This window comes from Betta splendens, chromosome 5 (assembly GCF_900634795.4).
Source record: "Betta splendens chromosome 5, fBetSpl5.4, whole genome shotgun sequence".
Lineage (NCBI taxonomy): Eukaryota > Metazoa > Chordata > Actinopteri > Anabantiformes > Osphronemidae > Betta > Betta splendens.
In genome coordinates this window covers 6,174,919-6,195,470 of record NC_040885.2, presented here as the reverse complement: position 1 = coordinate 6,195,470, position 20,552 = coordinate 6,174,919, and the positions used below count along the sequence as shown (strand labels likewise).

Genomic DNA, 20,552 nt, shown 5'->3' with positions numbered 1-20,552 from the left:
CACCAGATTTCCTCATTATAAAACCTAAATGTATCTGAGATTTTTGGACCAAATACTATAACTTATCCTTCCTAACCACTTTACATATTTATTCATTTTTGGCTCAAATGTATACCTTTGGCTGTACCATTGCTTGTAACTGCTAAGTGCTTGTGCAATAGAAAACTATAATGTTGTAATTTATCTTAAAGTGACTGGAAACTGGGTTTAGGTACATGAACTCACAGACAGAAACAGAGATTGTGCTTGGGCATGTTTTTTGTCTAATTTTGTCCAGTGCTATCTTGAATGCCACATTCAGCTAATCTCAGCCAATTCCACTCCAATCCTCCCATCAAGATTGATCAGAGGCAAAACAGGATGAGAAGCGTTGCTTCAGTCATTTAAATGAATAGTGTGTGACAATGCAGACATACTGTATGTAGGATTTGTATGTTCATTATTATTTTCCAGTAGTGTCAACTTAATTTAAGCATAAAAATAATACTAATAATAATAGCAACAACAACAACAACAATACTAATAATTATTGTTATTTGCTTACACATATGGCAGTGTAATTATTAACTTAGATTAAAAGCGCATGAGGTGGATTTTGATATATATTTTGCTTTATAAAGTAACCTGCTAATGTGTGGCATGTGATAAGGATTAAAAGGTTAAGTACCAGATATCTGCTGTCTCTCTCTCTCTCTCTCTCTCTCTCTCTTTCACACAGACACACATGCACGCACGCACACACACACACGCGCGCACACACACACACACACACACACACACACACACACACACACCACACACACACACACACACACACCCTTTGCAACCATGGCAACAGCCTTAATAATGCAGCAGCCCCCATGATGGACAAAGGACATGTGGAGGAGGGGAAAAGGCAGAGAAGTGTAGGGGCACAGGTTGATGAACAGACTCATTAGACAGAAGGTGAGTCTGAGTCATGGAATGGGACAAATAAAAAAAGAGGGGGAAATATGGCTGTTGGTAGCAATTGCCATATTGTTCTATATACTATGGGCAGACATCACAATGCCTTAAACTTTTAAGTGGAAATGTAAGGAAGATGGTGTGCTTTGCCACCATCTAAAAAACACTTCTAAGGCTTTCAGTTCAGACTTTCCTACTGAACTTGGCATACACTAAAATTCAGAAAACTGCGTAAGTAGAAACAAATCTGGATCTAGCAACCTCTACTAAGCATGAATCTATGTTGTTACCTTTGTACATCCCAATTAACATGGAATTGAGCACAAATAAATGAGGAGATTCCTCCCTTGACACTTCTACATATAAATACAGTACGTTAACTAATTTAAATATGGTCTGCCTCTGCACAGTACACTGAGTGGCACAGTGTGTGCAGTTGTCAATGCTACAGGGTCTGCACAGCCGTGGAAATAAAAAAAAGTGTTCTAACATAAAGGTGGGCAGTCCACTACCAAAACCAGCGGTAGTAAAGAAGGAGATGAACTTACCCCCAACATTGTGTGTTCAGCAAATGTCCAGAAGTCCCTACATTAAACATCAATTAGTATTGATATTTGGGGGTAACAGGTTTTATGCTTAACAAGAATTGGGACGTTAAGTTATTTACAGAAGCCACCCATTCTGTATCAACTATTCTGCCTCCAACCATGCTGTTAGTAAAAATGAATGACTCATGCATTGAACCAGACACCTTGCCACAATGTTGGTTAGCTGCTTTGCGAGTCACAGACACATTGTACATTGTTGAACTTAAAATGTTTCCTGCTGCCACATGTATCTTCATCCTGTGATAGTGCTTTGGGCGTGTGTCCAATCGATGAATTTAATTACATTAAGTAATTAATTAAATTAAGTAAGTAAAATAATAATAAATTTTAAGTAAATTAAAAGTAAGTAAATTAATATTTGCCTGATCAACCATTGTATGTGAACTTGATATACCTTGCTGACATGCGGATGATTGCTTCCCAGCTCGCATGGCTTGGCTCGGGGTTGACTGGCATATACTTGACTGGTCTGCAGCTCCCTCTGGAACCCTAGTGTGTCAGCAGCTGGATGTGCACTGGCTGCGAAACTTCTCGCTGTGTCACACCCAAGAACCGGCACCTCTAACTGATCGTCTAACAGTGCTAGAGCTGTTGTTTTAGAAAATGTGTTTGCACCGTTTGTGCATGTTTTTATGTTCTCTCTTCAAATTGCTGGCTCCTCTGGATGAACAAGCTTGGGTGGATTCTCCTCAGATGTTTTCTGTTTCTTCTGAGCGTCCTCCCTGTCGGTGTCTGCACAGTGTAGTTCCTAGCTCCTAGCGTGTGCACAGTGTCTCCAGAGTTCAGTATTGAAAAGCCATTGCACGTTGCTCATGAGGTTGTTTTTGTCGGAACTGAAGGTGTTGTATTGCTTTATGTATGTGCTGTGGTGTGGATTGTTTGGGTACTCCCCCATAAGAATTGTCCAGTTTAGTCAGAGATGAGAAGTTTGAGGTTCTTTTAACTGACATGGATCTTTAACTCTTTAAACAGTAAAGTGAATAAATCATTTTGAGACATTTGTTGATTTCGTTCATTTACCACCCCACTGTGGGCGTTGTAAAAATGGTTGCACTTCTCAAACACTAAGACAACATGGTTTGCTTCAGCGGACAAATTATAATCACAAAATGCAACAAGCAATTCAAACCATGTGAAAAACCTAGCAAATACACACCAAATTGACATAACCTATGTCCTGCATCTTCCCTGCCATTGTTGCCATTGTTAAGAGCGTGACAGTCGCTTGGTAGCGGTCACTTTCTGACAGTATGATCTGGCCAGAAATGGACCCAGCCACCATTGAGTACCTGCATGCCGCTCTCCGGACGTCATAGCAGCGTTCCACCCTCATGAGGAAAAGACCAAAGCGGCACTCCAGGATTTGGCTCATTGCTCCGCCCAGCAGGAGGTCATGATGGCGGAGGTTACCCAGTTGGCTTGGCACCGCGTGTCCGGTGCAACCGAGGAGAGCCAGCCTTCGTCTACTCTCCAGCCCCCGGACGCTTGCTTGGGAGCCCCTTAGCATTTCTCAGGGGATTCAGGTGATTGTTGAGCGTTTATTACACAATGTTAAATTCATTTTGTAAAATGCCATCGAGTTCTACACATTGGTGGCAGAGGCAGGGTGGGACGTCACAGCCCTCAGGATGTGTTTATTCAGGGTCTTTCTTGCCGCATCAAATATTGCCTTTGCCCGAGAGTTACCAAGTGACCTGAAGGCCTTAATTGCTATTCAGATTGACCGCCGGCTTGGAAATAATGATCAATACTGCGAGAATAAGACCGGAGTGCAGAGTTGGGAGGACAACGAGCAAGGAGCTTCGTAAGTAGTCACGCCATGTCGCGAGACCCGGAATGTCGGGGCCCCGTCTTCGCCAACCAGCTCTTCTGGAGCACAGCTTGCTCCCAAGGAGCCTATGCAGCTGGGCTGGGCTCACCTGTCTGATGCGGAGAGGAGGCGCCGACATGAGCTTGGATTGTGCATGTACTGCAGCCAGCCTGACCACTTTGCTGTGGGCTGTCCAGTAAAAGGAAAGGGGTACTTAATCGGATGTTGGTGGTGAGCCAAACCGTCTGTAGCAACGCCTTCGCCCGTTCTCTACCCACTGTAACACTTCGGACTGGTGCTAACTCCGTACAGCAGGCTGTATTCATTGACTTCAGGAATTTCGAATACCTGGTAATGCCATCAGGATAACCAATGCTCCTGCTGTGTTCCAGGCCCTGGTCGAAATGTCCTTGGTTGTATGATTAATGATTTTGTTTTCGTATATCTAGATGACATCCTCATCTTGTCACGCTCAGAAGAGGAACACCGACTACATGTGCGGCAGGTACTTAAGCGGCTGCTCAAGCACAGGCTCTTCGTCAAGGCCGTGAAGTGTGAGTTTCACCTTTCCAATGTTTCATTTCTGGGTTTTGTGATCTCTCAGGGACAAATATTCATAGATCTGGCAAAGACTCAGCTGATGGATAACTGGCCTTTCCCACAGTTTCGTCAAGATGGGCACCGATTCCTTGGAGTTCACCAACTTCTACCGGAGGTTCATCCATAGATTCAGTACTCTCGCTTTCCTTCTCTATGCTCTCACCTTTTCCAGGACCAGTTTCTAGTGGTCAGCAGATGCCAACGCTGCCTTCTGCCTCCTTAAACAGAGCTTCACTTCAGCGCCCATCCTCCGCCTGCCGGATCCATCACGTACGTTTATGGTGGAAGTGGATGGCTCTGACTCGTACGTCGGAGTGGTGATCTCCCAGTGGGACCGGCTGATGGCAAACTCCACCCCTGTGCCTTCATGTTTCTTAAGTTGTCTGAAGCTGAGAGAAACAATAATGGGAGCTGTTGGCTGTTAAAGTAGCATTGGAGGAATAGAGACACTGGCTGGAGGGAGCCGAGCAGCCATTTCTTGTTTACACAGACTAAAGGAACCTCAAATATCTCCGATCAGCCAAGAGACTCAACTACTGTCAAGCTCGCTGGTCCTTCTTAGGTCGTTTGGATTTTTAACTTTTTGGATCTAAAAACTGCAAGCCAGACACCCTCTCTCGTATTCATGGGCCCAAAGATCCAGAGCCTATCCTTCCAAACGACTGTCACTTGGCCCAATGAAACACGGGTTAAGGACACAGTCGGGCTCTCCCCGGCAGTGCCGGTCGGCCTGCCTAGCCATCTGATTACAAGTGGAGATGTAATCCATTTTCAGTGGCCATCCCGGCACCGACTGCACAGCGTACTGTACGTGGTGGGGAGAAGGTTCTGGTGGCCCAGTGCCAAGAAGGACATTCAGGTGTACGTTGCAGCGTGTCCCACCTGTGCCACTCACAAACCATCACAACTGTGTCAGACACACAGTCCCTGGCGGGTTCCTACGTCCTCTTCCTGTTCCCCATCAGCCATGGTCAGACGAAGTGAACCAATCAGCAGCTGGAGACTGGCTTGTATCTCCTCGCCTGAGAGAGTCCCTCCACCTGGTCACAGAAGCTGCTATGGGTGGAATTCGCCCATAACACCCTGCCCTGCGCCTCCAATGGTCTCACTCCGTTCCATTGTGTGCCTACGGGTTCCAGCCTCCTCTGTTTCTCTTCGTAGAGAAGGAGATACACGTGCTCTCAGCTCACACCCTGCTCCAGCGGTGTCACCGCACCTGGCTCAGAGCCCAACATACAGTATTATGCTTCAGACACAATCCAAGTACAAGGAGGCAGCAGACTGTAGGAGCTCTCCTGGACCCGTCTATGAGTTGGGGGACCAAGTCTGGTTGTCCACCCAGAACCTTCACCTGAAGGTGGCGTCATGTAAGTTGGCAACAGAAATTTATTGGGCCATTTACCGTTGCCAAGATAATTAACCCCATGTCTGTCAGGCTCTCCTTACCTAGGTCAATACTGTATGTGTCCACCCTACAAATTCATATAAGTCACCTCAAGCCATTCTGCACAAGGCCCTTGGTCCCACCTACGCCTCTCCCTCTTTCTTCATGTGCCGTTGATGGGGCCCCGGCATACATGGTGAAGGAGCTACTCGACTGCAGACGGAGGGGTTGGGGTGGTCAGTACCTAGTAGCCCGGGAGGGGTACAGTCCGGAGGAATGCTCTTGGGTTTCGTTCAAAGACATCTTGGACTCTAGCCTCATTAAGGACTTCCACTGTTCTTACTCGGACCTCCCTGGGCCATCTGGAGTTTGATATGGACTGACACTTTGATCTCTTGTAGTTGCCTTTGTGTTGCTGTACCTTGACTTCGGCCCTCCTCCTGTTCTCCCTCTGCCCGCTCTGCTTGTGTTTTGTGTTGTTTTTGGGTGCTTGGGTATTTGCCCTGGGGAGGGGGATTCTGTCATACCCAGGGTTCTGTAGTGTTCACTAGTGTCATTTTCTGTCTTATTTTGGACTCATGCGGTTTCTGCTCCACCATGTTTAGTTTAAGCCTTACTTCCGTCCACATTATTCGCCAGCTGCAGCTAATAGGTAATTAGTCAGTGTATTTAGTCTCTACTATTCACCCCATTCCTCTAACAGATTGTTGTGTGTTTTCACCACTTTCCAGCCTTAACTCTAGTCCAGTCTTGTTTCTGAACCTGTTACCGAGTCTTGCTGTTAATGCCTAACCCCTGTCTGTACCGTCCCCTTACCTGAACGTCTTTTTGCCAGCCTGCTTCTCCTGTACTCCGTCTCTGCCTGTGCCTTGCTTGTATCTTTGTCTATTGACCTACTCAATCTGTGCATCCCTTTTTTCTGTCTGTTCTTAAAGCATAGCACACTGGATGATTCTCTGGCAGCAGACAAACTCCAGACCATCTTCCTTGTGCTTGTAAAACCTCAGAACCAGGTCTTGAGTTAGTGCAGACTTAAGCATATGTAGTGCTGTGCTGTAGTGTGGCTGCCACTGCCACAGAAAACTGTCATCTTTTGTTGAAACACTTCACTGGCTGAGTTGATGCCAAATGGCAGAAGGTGCATAGTTTTGATGATGGTTTATCTAATTTAATCTGCCTTCTCATCCAGAATGGGGAATACAGATTTTTCCGCTGTGCATATCTTTGGCTGTAGGAATAGAGAAGTGTTGGTGTTGGACTGCCCAATTCAGGTCCCAAAGATCCAAACATACCAACACTAGAATTCCTACAGAGCTGTTTGTTTACCATTCTACCCAATTCCACCATCTACAGTAAGTGCCTACAGGGCAATCAATGGACAGGAAGGCTTTAGCTAGCAGGCTAAAATAGCTGTGAACAGCTGCTTTTGTTACGTGAACAGGGCAACCACTGGTGCACCACAGGAGAGGGGGGCATGCAGTTCATCAAAACCTGTGTTTCACGTGTGTTTCACTTTGCTATCTGAGGGAGAGATCCACACACGAGTCTTTTCCCTTTGGAAGATTTGTTGATAAAAATGCAAAATAAACATTTTACAGTATATATTTGTAAATAACAATAAAAGGTGAGTTTTATTTTAGCAGTCAGTCACTATTCTGGCTTTGCCATGGCAAATCCTTTCTACATTTGCCACGTGTACTTGTAGCAGTCACCACATAGCTTAACCGCACGATTGTCCTTGCAGCGATGTTTCACCTGAGATGTGGCTCTTTTTCCAGGGCTAGGTGTAGAAGGCTGATGCCAAAACATGCCGTCTTCGCACAGAGAGAGTTTGTCAACTCTCTTGCAAGCTTCATCAGGAAGTCTGCCTGTCTCTCCTGCTTCCCGGTGAGCATTTAGTGCTGCCATATCAAGCATGTTGTAAAACAGGGTGACTGGCTCACTTTACATTCGAGAAAAACAACTGCCGGGGCCATCTGTTCTATCACAGAAATGCCCAGACACAAACATTTATTTCTGTTGTTTTTACCAGTGAAACATACAATACATTTTACAGATAAAGTCAGACCGACGAGTCAGGTAAGAATTCAGAGAATTCAGTTAAAAACTCTGAATATGGAGCAGTAAACAATACAAAACAAAAATGGCTTCTGGGTTTTAGAGTCAGGGTGAGAAAGGCTCAGAGTGAAGCTCTCAAATTAGTTAGAACTATGTTTAGACATGATATTTGATATGACTCATTGGGGTAGACTCAAACAATCATATTCATCCTGCTGAAGTGATCAGAGTGGGTTTCTCAACGGGTGTGTCGCGGAGTGGAAAAAATGTGAAGCGGTTGGTGGTGAACTGCGAGCACGTTCCCAAAACTACGTTTCTAACAACAGAGGTAAAGGGAGAGGGAGAGGGGGAAGCCGTAGCAGGAAACTAAGCTAGCTGCTACGCTAGCAGAGAAACACTAGATAGCTGTAAAAATTAGCAGGACGTTTAATGAAAAATAATATTGTTCTCCACTGCCTGAGACATTCACTCAGCACGTCATCTGTCAGGGCCTTATCCTTGATGTACTTATGGATCTTGGATGTTTCATCCTGGATAGTGGCTCTCACGCTCACTAGTCCACGGCCTCCTTCCTTGCGACCAGCGTACAGTCTCAGGGTGCGGGATTTGGGGTGGAACCCTCCATGCATGGTGAGGAGCTTTCGTGTCTTAACATCTGTGGTCTGTATCTCTTCCCTTTGGCCACCTTATTATTCCCGCAGGGTATCTGATCACTGGCAGGGCGTAGCTAGTTATTGCCCGGGATTTGTTCTTGCCATTGAGCTGGCTTCTTAGGACTTGCCTTACTTGTTGGAGGTATTTGGCTGTTGCCGCATTCCTTGTTGCCTGTTCAAGGTTGCCGTTCGCCTGTGGTATTCCAAGGTACTTGTAGTTGTCCTCAATGTCTGCTATTGTTCCTTCTGGGAGTGAGACCCCTTCTGTGTTGATTACCTGCTGTAGATCCTGGTGGTGTGGATCAGTGAGTCGATGTCTTGCTCTTCATGGCGTACAGCTTGATGTCATCCATGTAGAGGAGGTGACTTATGGTGGCCCCGTTCCGGAGTCTGTATCCATAGCCAGTCTTGTTTATTATTTGGCTGAGGGGGTTCAGACCTATGCAGAACAGCAGTGGGGACAGTGCATCTCCTTGGTATATGCCACATTTGATGGATACTTGGGCAAGTGGCTTCCCATTGGCTTCAAGGGTGGTTCTCCACAACCTCATCGAGTTTGCAATGAAGGCCCTTAGAGTTCTATTGATGTTGTACAGCTCCAAGCATTCAGTGATCCATGTGTGTGGCATTGAGTCATAGGCTTTCTTGTAGTCAATCCAGGTTGTTCACAGGTTGGCGTGTCTGTTCAGGTGTGTCCTGTTCTGTCACAAGGAGTTGGTGTTTGGCTCCTCTGGTATCCTTACCAATGCCGTTCTGTGCTTCGCTCATGTATTGACCCATGTGCCCACTTATCTTAGCTGCGATGATGCCTGACATTAGCTTCCATGTTCTGGAGAGGTCGATTATTGGCCGGTAGTTGGATGGGACTGTACCCTTTGAGGGATCCTTCATTATCAGGATTGTTCGCCCTTCGGTTAGCCATTCAGGGTGGGTCCCGTCCCTTAGCAGCTGGTTCATTTGTGCTGCCAGGCGCTCATGGATTGCAGTGAGCTTCTTTAGCCAGTAGGTGTGGATCATGTCAGGGCCAGGTGCTGTCCAGTTTTTCATACCTGAGACTCTTTGTTGGATGTCTGCCACTGTGATAGTCACTGGATTCTGTTCAGGGAGGTTGCTGTGGTCTTCCCTCAGATCCACCAGCCACTGTGCATCACTGTTGTGTGACGCCTCCCTTTCCCATATATACCTTTCCAGTACTGTTCAGTTTCCAGCCTTGGTGGGTCTGCTCCGCTGTTATTACCCTGCCATTGAGAGTACACTTTCGCAGGTTGTGTTGCGAACAGCCGGTTTATTCGTCTGGCTTCGTTGTCTCTGGTGTATCTCTTTAGGCGGCTGGCCAAGGCTTGTAGCCTTTGCTTGTCAGTTTTGAGACAAGGTATGGTCATCTGGCTGTACCTCTTGGGCATCAGTCTTTTCATTGCACCTCTCTGGGTCATTTGGCTCGCTTCCCTCCGAGCTGCCTTGATTTTTGCTTCCAACCTTCATTTCCATGGTGGGTATTGTTTCTCATGGCTCCCATGGTTGCTCTTATAGCCAAGCACCTCCAGGATCACTGATGCTGAAGCGTATATCAGCTTATTGGTTACAGTAATTGTTGTGGTAGAGATCGCTCTCAATGCTGCAATCACATCTTCCAACAAATTGAAAATTGAACTGAAGATCGATCAGTTCCAACTGCACTTCTCGTGGCACGCTTTCAGAGATTTGTGACAGGGGACAGTAAACCAGCTGAAGTGACTTCTCAATGTTTTTGAAGTCAAAGAAGCGATGGCTAAATTCTCTGAGCAGTTCATTCAGTGATTTGAAGGCTGTAACATGTTTGTACATGTCGTGCACAAACGGATCTTTTCCCTGTAGTTTCACATTCAGCTCAATCAAGTATGAAAATGTCTACAGCAAACGCAAAATCACAAACTCAGTTGCTTAGCTCAGGAAATTTGTCAGATTTCCCCACCAACTCCAAAAATACGCCATTCTCATCTTTCAGGTCCCACACACGTTGAAGCGCTTTGCCCAAACTTAACCAGCGAACCTGAGAGTGGTACAGCAACTCCTGGTGATTGGCATCAGTTTCCCCTAGGAATCTGATGAACTGACTATGCTGAAGTCCATGTGCTCGTATAAAGTTGACAAGTTTTACGACTGGATTCACAACATGATTAAGATGCAATATAGACTTGCTAAGCGATTCCTGGTGGATTATGCAGTGAAGGAAAATAACATCCTCCTCTTTCACTTTATCCTGGATTTTTTTCAGCAGCCCAAGGTTTTTGCCAGTTAAATTTAGCGATCCATCCGTTGTGACATTGTCAGGTTTACTCCAAGGTAGGTTATGTCTCTCGATAGCAGCAGACACCGTGTTATAGAAATCCTTTTCCCGAGTTTTTCCCTTCTGGGACGCCATGCTCAAAAATTCTTCCATTATCTGAAAACTATTGTTAATCCCTCAGATGAAAATTAGGATCTGAGCAGTGACTTTTAAGATGTTTCTTTCATCCAGTGCTAATGAATATAACTTGAAGGACTCAGATCTTCTGTTTAATTGGCTGGCTATATCTTCAATAACCAGTTCCACACTGTGAGTCACAGTTCTGCATGACACACTGAGTTTTTCAAACTTGCCTTGGCTCTCCAGACACAAGACAAGTGCCGTCGCTACCATACTGTATATTCTTTTAAAAACTTGCCTTCTGAGAAAGGTTTGCTAGCTTTTGCTAATTTGTATGCTAGCAAAAAATTTGCTTTGGTACTTGACTCTTGAATCGCTGTTTGCCGGTGAAAATAGTCTTGCTGAGTCTGTAAATTGACGGCGGCTGATATTGTACTAATTAAAAACCACAACAGTTTCATGACATATTAGGCATACAGCCTTTGATTGGACTTCAGTGAAAAAATATTTTGTTGTCCACTGAGTATTAAGCACTCAGTGCTAGCTATCCACTTTTCTTATCTTTTGATGTTTGCAGAAGGACTCCTAGGAGAATAATAAGCGTGAACAAGGTTAATGTAGCTGAGGTGCGCCATCTTTTGTGGAAACGTGTGCATTACAGGGGAAATGTAAATTGAACAAGGTTCACCCATACCTATTTTAAGACAGATTAATAAACCCAACGGGCCTGGTGTGGCCCACGGGCCGTAGTTTGCCCATGTCTGGTTTAACAGAATAAAATGTCATGGCACAAGGACAACAGATATACAATGACTCGTTATTGCAGCTTTATGTTTGTCCCTACATATGTTATCCCCACATGTTGTGCCTGCTTGAACTGCGCCGGTGATGAGGATAGTTTGTACTATATGAAATTAAAAGTATGCAGAATATCCAGAGATTTAGAGGAGGATCCAGAGAAAGTTGAAGATTCCCGTTGCTATGTCCATTATTTGTCCATTAACTTATTATGTTTCAATGTGCGTCTGGGGAAGTTGCCATTAACCGCAGTCGAGCCAAGAAAACCGTTAAATTTAAGTTATAGTTACTAACTGAAATTTAGAGGGAGCTAGAACAGTTAAAAAAAATACACTTCATGATGCTCACACTCACTTCTAACATACACTCCAAAAGAGAGAGAGAGAGGGAAAGAGAGAGAGGTGGTCGGCTAATGAGATAAAGATTGAGAAAGAACATATATCATCCAGACTAAAGGGACTGAAAAAGCTGAGGGTTGCAATTCTCAGCTAAGAGGTTGTGTGTGCCTGCGTGCCATGGGTGGGTTAGGCTGGGTTGGGTTGGGTGTGTATGCTTATATGCAAGCGTGTGCAAGAGAGAGAGAGAGAGAGAGAGAGAGATGGGAGGGAGATAAACAGGGATAGGGTTAAGACAGGTAAGGACAATCAGAGAGAGAAGCATGCAGTCTATAGAAGGAAAAAGAGGGTAGCAGTGCTCATATGTCCTGTTGTTTTCTACCTCCCTGTTCATCGTTCCTTATTCTATCCTTTGGTGATTCTGGCTTCTGAGCTGTTGGTATATGACTAATCCAGGGGAGGATGTTGAAGTTCCGTGTGGACAGACGAGTCAGGTAGGTAGAAGGAAAAAGGACTGGGATTAAACAGAGATGATGAACAGGAGTAGGAAGGAAAGATGAAACAGGAATGTATGGCCTGGAATTTGGAGGTCAAAAATTACTGCAATGCAGTGCCAGTAGGAAACATAGGAACCATAAGCCCTGCTTTTTACGTGATGCATGTGATGTATAGAGAATGTAGGCAATGTTGTGTTTAGTGCGTTCCTGAACCATGTGACAGCATGGTGGTTTAGGTCTGGTTGTTGTGCTTCAAGTGGTGCAGTGCTATATTAGAAGCAGGAATTTTAACTAGCTGATCTTACTGTCTCACTGTCCTTCCTGTGGGGTTTTCTTATTTGTGCCTTCAGTGAACATCAGATGTCGACTAGTCAGTGAGAACATTATGTAATTATCAATTTTATCAACAATAAAGGAATCTGATGTGTAGTCAATGGCATTGTTGAGAACTTTCAACCCCAGATGGTAAACTAGCCAAATGATGTTTAGTGCAGGAATACCAAATCCCAAATAAAAAATATCAGAACTAACTGTTGTTGTTGGAGCTATCAGTGAGAAAAAAGTATTTCCACAGAAAACACAAGCCAGTGTATTAATTTTAATGAAAGTAAGTAAAACAGAGGTTATTTGTGTTAAATTTCATCTTCTATCAGGTAACATTGACCTACATTTCGCACCTGATCATAATAGATGGCATGGTATAAACATACCATGTATTATTTATTCATTTTACTAATTAGGTTCATAAGAGGAAAACAAGAATATAGTGTTCTCCACTTGTGCAACATTTTATTTTCATCCACTAAACAGTTACACTAAATAGTTATCATAAAATAATGTCCTTAATATATTAATGTATGTACTACATAGTGATTTAGTTGGAATTTAAATAACATTTTGACAGCAACAGTGGAGCAGAAAAATAGCCTCTTTATAAACCAGGCTCAATATGGATAGCCATGTGCATCAACCGGTTCGGATGATGGGATAGACGGGATTGGGCATGGTATTTGGGCCAGCAACTGCCCACTGGAAACACACAGCTCTGAGTGTGATGACCTGTAGATGAGGACAGAATTGAAAAGTATAACTCTAGGATAAAAAAAATAGACAATTAGTTACACTTAAAACAGTAATGGAAAGTTAATTGACAATGGACCTCTATTGCCCGTAGTATGGAATTGCATTGTCCTGTGGTATGGAAGATGGATAGATAGATGGATGGTAAACTAAGAGTGTATGACTGTGACTATCACTCATTGCCAGTGAACTGAACTATCTCTAACTATAAGCTTTATCAAAAGTTCTTCTTTTCGTTGTTGTTGTTTTAATAGAATAGGTGGCAATAGTATTGGGGGTTGACCAAAAACATGTTGAGTGACTCGTGATCAAGACGGCCCCGCAGATGGCAGCCTTAACTTCCCCCTCTTCATGACGTCCACTTTTAAATATTTTTATTGTTTTTGTTTTATTTTATGCCTCACAGATTACCTACTCCATAAAGGCACTCTTGAGCCTATAACAGACATCTCATGGAACCTTTCCTAGGGTTTTTACTGACTAAGAAAGTTTCACAGAGATTCTTTTCAGAGGCTCTGTCAGATCCACGAGAAGCACAGACAAGGGAAGCGCGCTGGTGCGCTCGTTAGGCTGAGACAGCGGAGCTCCCATCAATACACCTGGCTAAAATGCGCTCCCTAGTAAATAAGATGGGTGAGCTTCTGCTCCTCAACACCAAGAACGAGGAATTTAACAGATCCGCTGTCCTGTGCTTCAGTGAAACCTGGCTCAGTGAGAACCTCCCTGACGATGCTCTACACCTTCCAGACTTCCAGCTGCTCCTTTCGGTCAGTGTCACAGATACATTCCACCTCAGGCCTGTGTAACAACAGCTGTACAAAACCGGGCTGACCACATAATGCACATAGGAAGGAAACATCCAGACTCCCTGCTCATCATCATGGGTGATTTTAACAAAGCGAACCTGAGCCACAAACTTCCCAGATACAGGCAGCATGTGAAGTGTCTCACCAGGCATATGAACATACTGGACCACTGCTATACTGTGTTAAAGGACGCCTACCGCTCTGTCCCCTTTGCAGCACTAGAACTCTCTAATCACTGTCTGCTTCACCACATCCCAACTTACAGGCAAAAATCAAACCTCTAAACCTGGTGGACAGAGGAGTCCAAACTGTAGGTGCAGAGCTGTTTTGCCTGGACTGACTGGAAGACTTTTGAAGCTGCAGCAAGAGACATTCATGAGCTCACTGACACTGTGAAATCTTACATCAGCTTTTGTGGGGATATGTGTATCCAGACAAACGACAACAAACTATCCTACATCAGTCTGCAGAGGCCTGCAACACATTCACTTAAACTCAATATTTCTGGTTATTACCGGGGCTGTGTTTGTTGCATATGAACGACATTTATATAGCCACAACTCTGCTGTTTAATTTGATATTAAATATGTCTATAGTCATTCATATTTAGTTCATGATAAAGCCCTTCAAACCTCAAATGGACCTAATCTAGTGCCACCTAGGGACCCAATTTAATGGCCTCATCTGACCACACAATTCTGTCTGTATGCTACCAAAAATTAAAGTATGACACCAATAAGAAATTTACTCTCCCTGCAGAAGTCTCCATCTAAATTACCCTTAATATTTACATAGCTCTACATTATACAGTAACATGTAACATTTAAATAGATAAGAATGTCTACATGTCCTCCTAAAGTCAATGACATTAATGGTTTTATTTGCATTTTGCTTTCTCTGGGAGTTCAGAATCCGAACCACCTTTATCAGAGTTACATTTATAGGCAGTGTTTAGCCAAGACAAGTAAATAATTGAATGCAGTATATCTCATTCTCTTGGTAATCTCAGTAACATGAATTATTTACAGCAGGTCAGACAGCCAGGGTTCGGTGGACAGGATGAGCCCAGGCAGAGGTACAAGCAGGGAGAAGACAGGAGGAGGTTGAAAGAGGCATGGGTCAGTCATGGTCAAAACAACAAGCTGAGCTACAAAAGTGGCTAGGCTAGCGCCTGCATCATTTGAGCAGGGCAGGCACCAAGGGGATTTGAATTTTTTTCCAAGGCAGGAAAGAGGGGTGGCTGGTATCCATAGGTGCCACGAGAAGAACCCTGTGGAGACACAGGGCAAGGTACTATGGGTGTATTCGACTCAAATCAGTTGCTGACTACAGGTGGTGTGGTGTCTCTTGGGATGCCATACAGCCTAAAATCGTGCTCAGAACTGCCTGTCTGCTTAGCTGAAGGCAAATTGGGGAGAGGAATGAAATGAGATAGGCCGGACAAACGATAAATAACAGTCATTACTACAGTATTACCCCCGGCGGTAGAAGTATATAAGAAATATATAGTATGACGTGGTCTCGTGGACAGGTTGAGTTTGTGCGTGTGTGTGCGGGAGGGGGGTTGCAACCCGTTCCTGAAACTAGACAAATCAATTAAACAAACAATAAGCACAAAATAAATAAGTAGGGATATGCCTAGGCTGACACATTCATAATAAACAAAAAAACAACTGCTGAACTGTGGTTTACCTGTGAAGTTAATATTAATAATAATGTTAAGATATGGCACACACCCATACAAACACATACATACACACACACTCTATTCTCACCCTCCGCGGGTGGTCTCATCCACTTTCCAAGCTCGGGTCCTCTACCAGAGGCCAGGGAGCTTGAGGGTTCTGCGCAGTAACCTTGCTGTTCCAGTACTGCACTTTTCTGGACTGAGATGTCGGATGTTTTTCCAGGGATCTGTTGTAGCCACTCCTCCAGTTTGGGGGTCACTGCCCCCAGTGCTCCGATCACCACAGGCACCACTGTGGCCTTCACCTTCCAAGCCTTCTCCAGTTCTTCTCTGAGCCCTTGGTATTTCTCTAGTTTCTCATGTTCCTTTTTTCTGATGTTGCCATCGCTTGGTATTGCCACATCCACCACTACGGCTTTCCTCTGTTCTTTGTCCCCCACCACAATGTCTGGTTGGTTCGCCATTACCATTCTGTCTGTCTGTATCTGGAAGTCCCACAGGATCTTGGCTCGCTCGTTCTCTACCACCTTGGGAGGTGTTTCCCACTTTGACCTTGGGGTTTCCAGTCCATACTCCGCGCAGATGTTCCTGTATACTATGCCAGCCACTTGGTTATGGCGTTCCATGTATGCTTTCCCTGCCAGCATCTTACACCCTGCAGTTATGTGCTAGACCGTTTCAGGGGCCGCTTTGCACAGTCTACACCTTGGGTCTTGTCTGGTGTGGTAGATCTGGGCCTCTATGGCTCTGGTGCTCAGGGCCTGCTCCTGTGCAGCCAGGATGAGTGCCTCTGTGCTGTCCTTCAGCCCAGCCCTTTCAAGCCATCGGTAGGATTTGTTGAGATCAGCCACTTCAGTTATGTTCCGGTGGTACATCCCGTGTAAGGGCTTGTCCTCCCATGATGGTCCCTCTTCCAGCATCTCATCCTCTGTTCTCCACTGCCTGAGACATTCACTCAGCACGTCATCTGTCAGTGCCTTATCCTTGATGTACTTATGGATCTTGGCTGTTTCATCCTGGATAATGGCTCTCACGCTCACTAGTCCTCGGCCTCCTTCCTTGCGGCTAGCGTACAGTCTCAGGGTGCTGGATTTGGGGTGGAACCCTCCATGCATGGTGAGGAGCTTTCGTGTCTTAACATCTGTGGTCTGTATCTCTTCCTTTGGCCACCTTATTATTCACGCAGGGTATCTGATCACTGGCAGGGCGTAGCTAGTTATTGCCCGGGATTTGTTCTTGCCATTGAGCTGGCTTCTTAGGACTTGCCTTACTTGTTGGAGGTATTTGGCTGTTGCCGCATTCCTTGTTGCCTGTTCAAGGTTGCCGTTCGCCTGTGGTATTCCAAGGTACTTGTAGTTGTCCTCAATTACTGCTATTGTTCCTTCTGGGAGTGAGACCCCTTCTGTGTTGATTACCTGCTGTAGATCCTGGTGGTGTGGATCAGTGAGTCGATGTCTTGCTCTTCATGGCGTACAGCTTGATGTCATCCATGTAGAGGAGGTGACTTATGGTGGCCCCGTTCCAGAGTCGGTATCCATAGCCAGTCTTGTTTATTTTTTGGTTGAAAGGGTTCAGACCTATGCAGAACAGCAGTGGGGACAGTGCATCTCCTTTGTATATGCCAAATTTGATGGCTACTTGGGCAAGTGGCTTCCCATTGGCTTCAAGGGTGGTTCTCCACAACCTCATCGAGTTTGCAATGAAGGCCCCTGTTATTTGGCTCACTTCCCTCCGAGCTGCCTTGATTTTTGCCTCCAACCTTCGTTTCTATGGTGGGTATTGTTTCTCATGGCGCCCATGGTTGCTCTTATAGACAAGCACCTCTGGGATCATTGATGCTGAAGCGTATATCAGCTCATTGGTTTCTGTGATTGTTGTGGTAGGGATCGCTCTCAATGCTGCATTCACATCTTCCATGAGACTTTCTGATGGTACTTCACTTAGCCGTTGTAGTGGGGTTCGGGGTTGCCTCTTTAATCTTGCCATGATCTTATCTTTTAGGTCAGTCGCTGCCTCGCTCAGCGTGTCTGTGCTCATTGGGGCTTCGTACCCAATTTCCGGTTGGGGAGATGGTGAAACCTCCCCTCTGACCTGGCGTCCTGGCTCCCCCTTGCCGTAGCATTTGTGTTGTATCTTGTCAATCTCAAGTTGTGATATCAGTTGCCGTTTGTGGATGTTGGAACACTAAGCTACTAGTTTCTTCGCCGTCAGTCTTGAATGTGGGTTTCTCCGTTCCCATTCCCCGCACACTCTTTGCATGTAACCCCTCTGACTAGGGTTACTTGAGTAGTAGCATTCCAACAGAGCCTTGTTCTCAAATCTTAGCCACATCTTCACCCAAAGGGTGAGGCAGACGTTGGTGAATAAACAATGCCACCAGTGAAAGCCAGGGTGATGGGAGGAGCTTGGCCAATACACCTAGCCAAACGAGTGGATGGAAGAAACACAGTAGCCAGGAAGCCCACACAGGAGGGTAGGTGTTGCGACCCAAGCAGTCCACACAGAACCTTCCAGGCAGAGCTGCAGCAGCCAAGGTCCGAGTGGACCTGAGCTTCTCCGCTGTCACGTAACAAGTGAACAAACGAACAACCCATATGACAAATCCCGTCAAACTGCAATAAAAACGGCTGATCAACTTCGTAGGAACTCAATTGGGCTGGTTGACTCTGGCAGTCCAGCTGGGGGAAGGGGAAAATTTATTTTTATTTTTGTAAATAAAAATAATGTTTGCCCTGTTCAAACCTGGGCAATAAAAACGGCTGATCAACTTCGTAGGAACACATTTCATATGGTACAGGTGAAAGGGACACTAACAACCCAACGCAGCGAGGCTGTAGCAGCAGAGAAACTTTGTCCTGCGTGTTGATGTGTGTTTCACCATCCCCCAGTGTCCCTGCTCTGGGACGTGGAAGGCCACGCCCACTTTCATTCACCAGACGGACATGAAAGAGGGAATAACGAAATAAACAGCTGGTTAACTTTGTGACTTCAATGACTTATTATGAGGTGAAAGGAGTAATAACGAAATAAATGGAATATAAAACGGAAACGCTTTCAAGCGTATATTTTTTATTGCACATTTGTTAAAACTTGATGGGTGTACTGTCATATTTTCTGTAATTTTTAGCATATGCATTTACATGTTGCATATGAATAACGAAATTTACAAAATCTACGTTTGAAAAAACTTTGAAGAGTTCCGTGTCTACATGAAAGCGGGCAGAACAACGTCCGTGTATGACTCACTGCCGAAAGCGGCTGGTGAAACATGGCTGTAGCTCTGCAATGACTTATTATGTGGTACAGGTGAAAGGGGAAATAACGAAATAAACGGAATATAAAACCGAAACGCTTGAAAGCGTTTTTGGTTTATATTATATTTTTAATTGCACATTTGTTAAAACTAGATGGGTGAGCGGTGTACTGTCGTCTTCTCTGTAATTTTTGGTAAAGTTACAGTGCAATAATGTGTGAACTTTATTTAGGTTTTTTTGTAAATAAGCAAAGCAGCAAAACTGTCTTATTGTATTGTTGATGTTTTTATTGCTTCCTTCGGTGAGACGGCAACAATGACACTCGTCCTTTCATGTTGTAAATCCAAGCACATAGCGGTGGAACATTGTAGCAGTGGATGCCACTCATAGACTCATGGGAACATGAGTAGGAACCCTGCTCTGCCTTGCAGGCAGACTGCGGTCAAGTGAGCCGTCGTTCGTTCATCCGTCGTTCAGCCAGCCGCGCTTCGAAAACGTCTTGCGCCCGTATTACGCACTTTACAGCAGAGCACAAAACACGCAAGACTTCCTCTTTTCATAGCGAGACGTCGGTCTGTTTAAAATATGGAAAACTACGAAACAAAATATTGCATATATAGAAAAACTGTCGCCTAATAAAGATCTGTGTACTTTTACTGTAAAATTAAGCATTTATTAGTATTTAAAAATACCATGTCATACTGTAAAACTTTTATAATTAATAACTTCACTTTGGTGCATAGTTCCAGGCTCAGACCACTTTCCCCTTGATCTACTAGAGGTGTACTATCACCACACAAAAATCTGTGTATTTTTACTGTATAGTTTAGGATTTATTAGTATTCAAAACTACCAATTTATTCTGTAACTGTACAGGCCGTATAGTCAACTTTAATCATAAATAACTTGACTTTGGTGCATAGTTCCAGGCCCAGACCACTTTCTCCTTGTTCTACTAGTGATGTACTATCACCACCCAAATATTCATGTATTTTTACTGTATAGTTAAGGATTTAGCAGTAATAGAAAGTACTATGTCATACTGTAATACGGTCAACTTTGATGATTAATAACTTGACTTTGGTGCATAGTTCCAGGCTCAGACCACTTTCCCCTTGTTCTACTAGTGATGTACTATCACCCCACAAAGATTCATGTATTTTTACTGTATAGTTTAGGATTTAGCAGTACTTGAAAGTACTATGTCAAATTGTAATACAGTCAAATTCGATGATTAATAAGTTGACGTTGGTGCATAGTTCCAGGCCCAGACCACTTTCCCCTTGTTCTACTAGTGATGTACTATCACCCCACAAAGATTCGTGTATTTTTACTGTATAGTTTAGGATTTATTAGTATTCAAAACTACCAAGTCATACTGTAACTGTACGGGCCGTATAGTTTACTTTAATCGTTAATAACTAGACTTTGGTGCATAGTTCCAGGCCCAGACCACTTTCTCCTATTTCTGCTAGATGTGTACTATCACCCCACAAAGATTCATGTATTTTTACTGTATAGTTTAGGATTTAGCAGTACTTGAAAGTACTGTCATACTGTAATACAGTCAACTTTGATGATTAATAACTTGACTTTGGTGCATAGTTCCAGGCTCAGACCACTTTCCCCTTGTTCTACTAGGGATGTACTA

At 44.4% G+C, this 20,552-nt stretch overlaps 1 protein-coding gene across 10 annotated transcripts in view; it reads left to right on the top strand.

Moving 5' to 3' along the window:
- The window catches only part of plekha6 (pleckstrin homology domain containing, family A member 6), an 80,254-nt gene that overhangs the window by 1,668 nt on the left and 58,034 nt on the right, over positions 1-20,552 (top strand). For 3 of the 10 annotated variants that reach the window (XM_055508776.1, XM_055508779.1, XM_055508778.1), the window contains exon 1: positions 11,819-12,071. The exons of 1 other annotated variant lie outside the window; for it this stretch is intronic. In XM_055508776.1, coding sequence (XP_055364751.1) covers positions 12,040-12,071 — 32 coding nt within the window. In that variant the 5' untranslated portion in view covers positions 11,819-12,039. Of the gene's footprint in view, positions 1-11,802; positions 12,072-20,552 lie in introns of those variants that run through there. 6 more of the 10 variants (XR_008694668.1, XM_055508780.1, XM_055508775.1 and 3 more) reach the window with 5 other exon arrangements.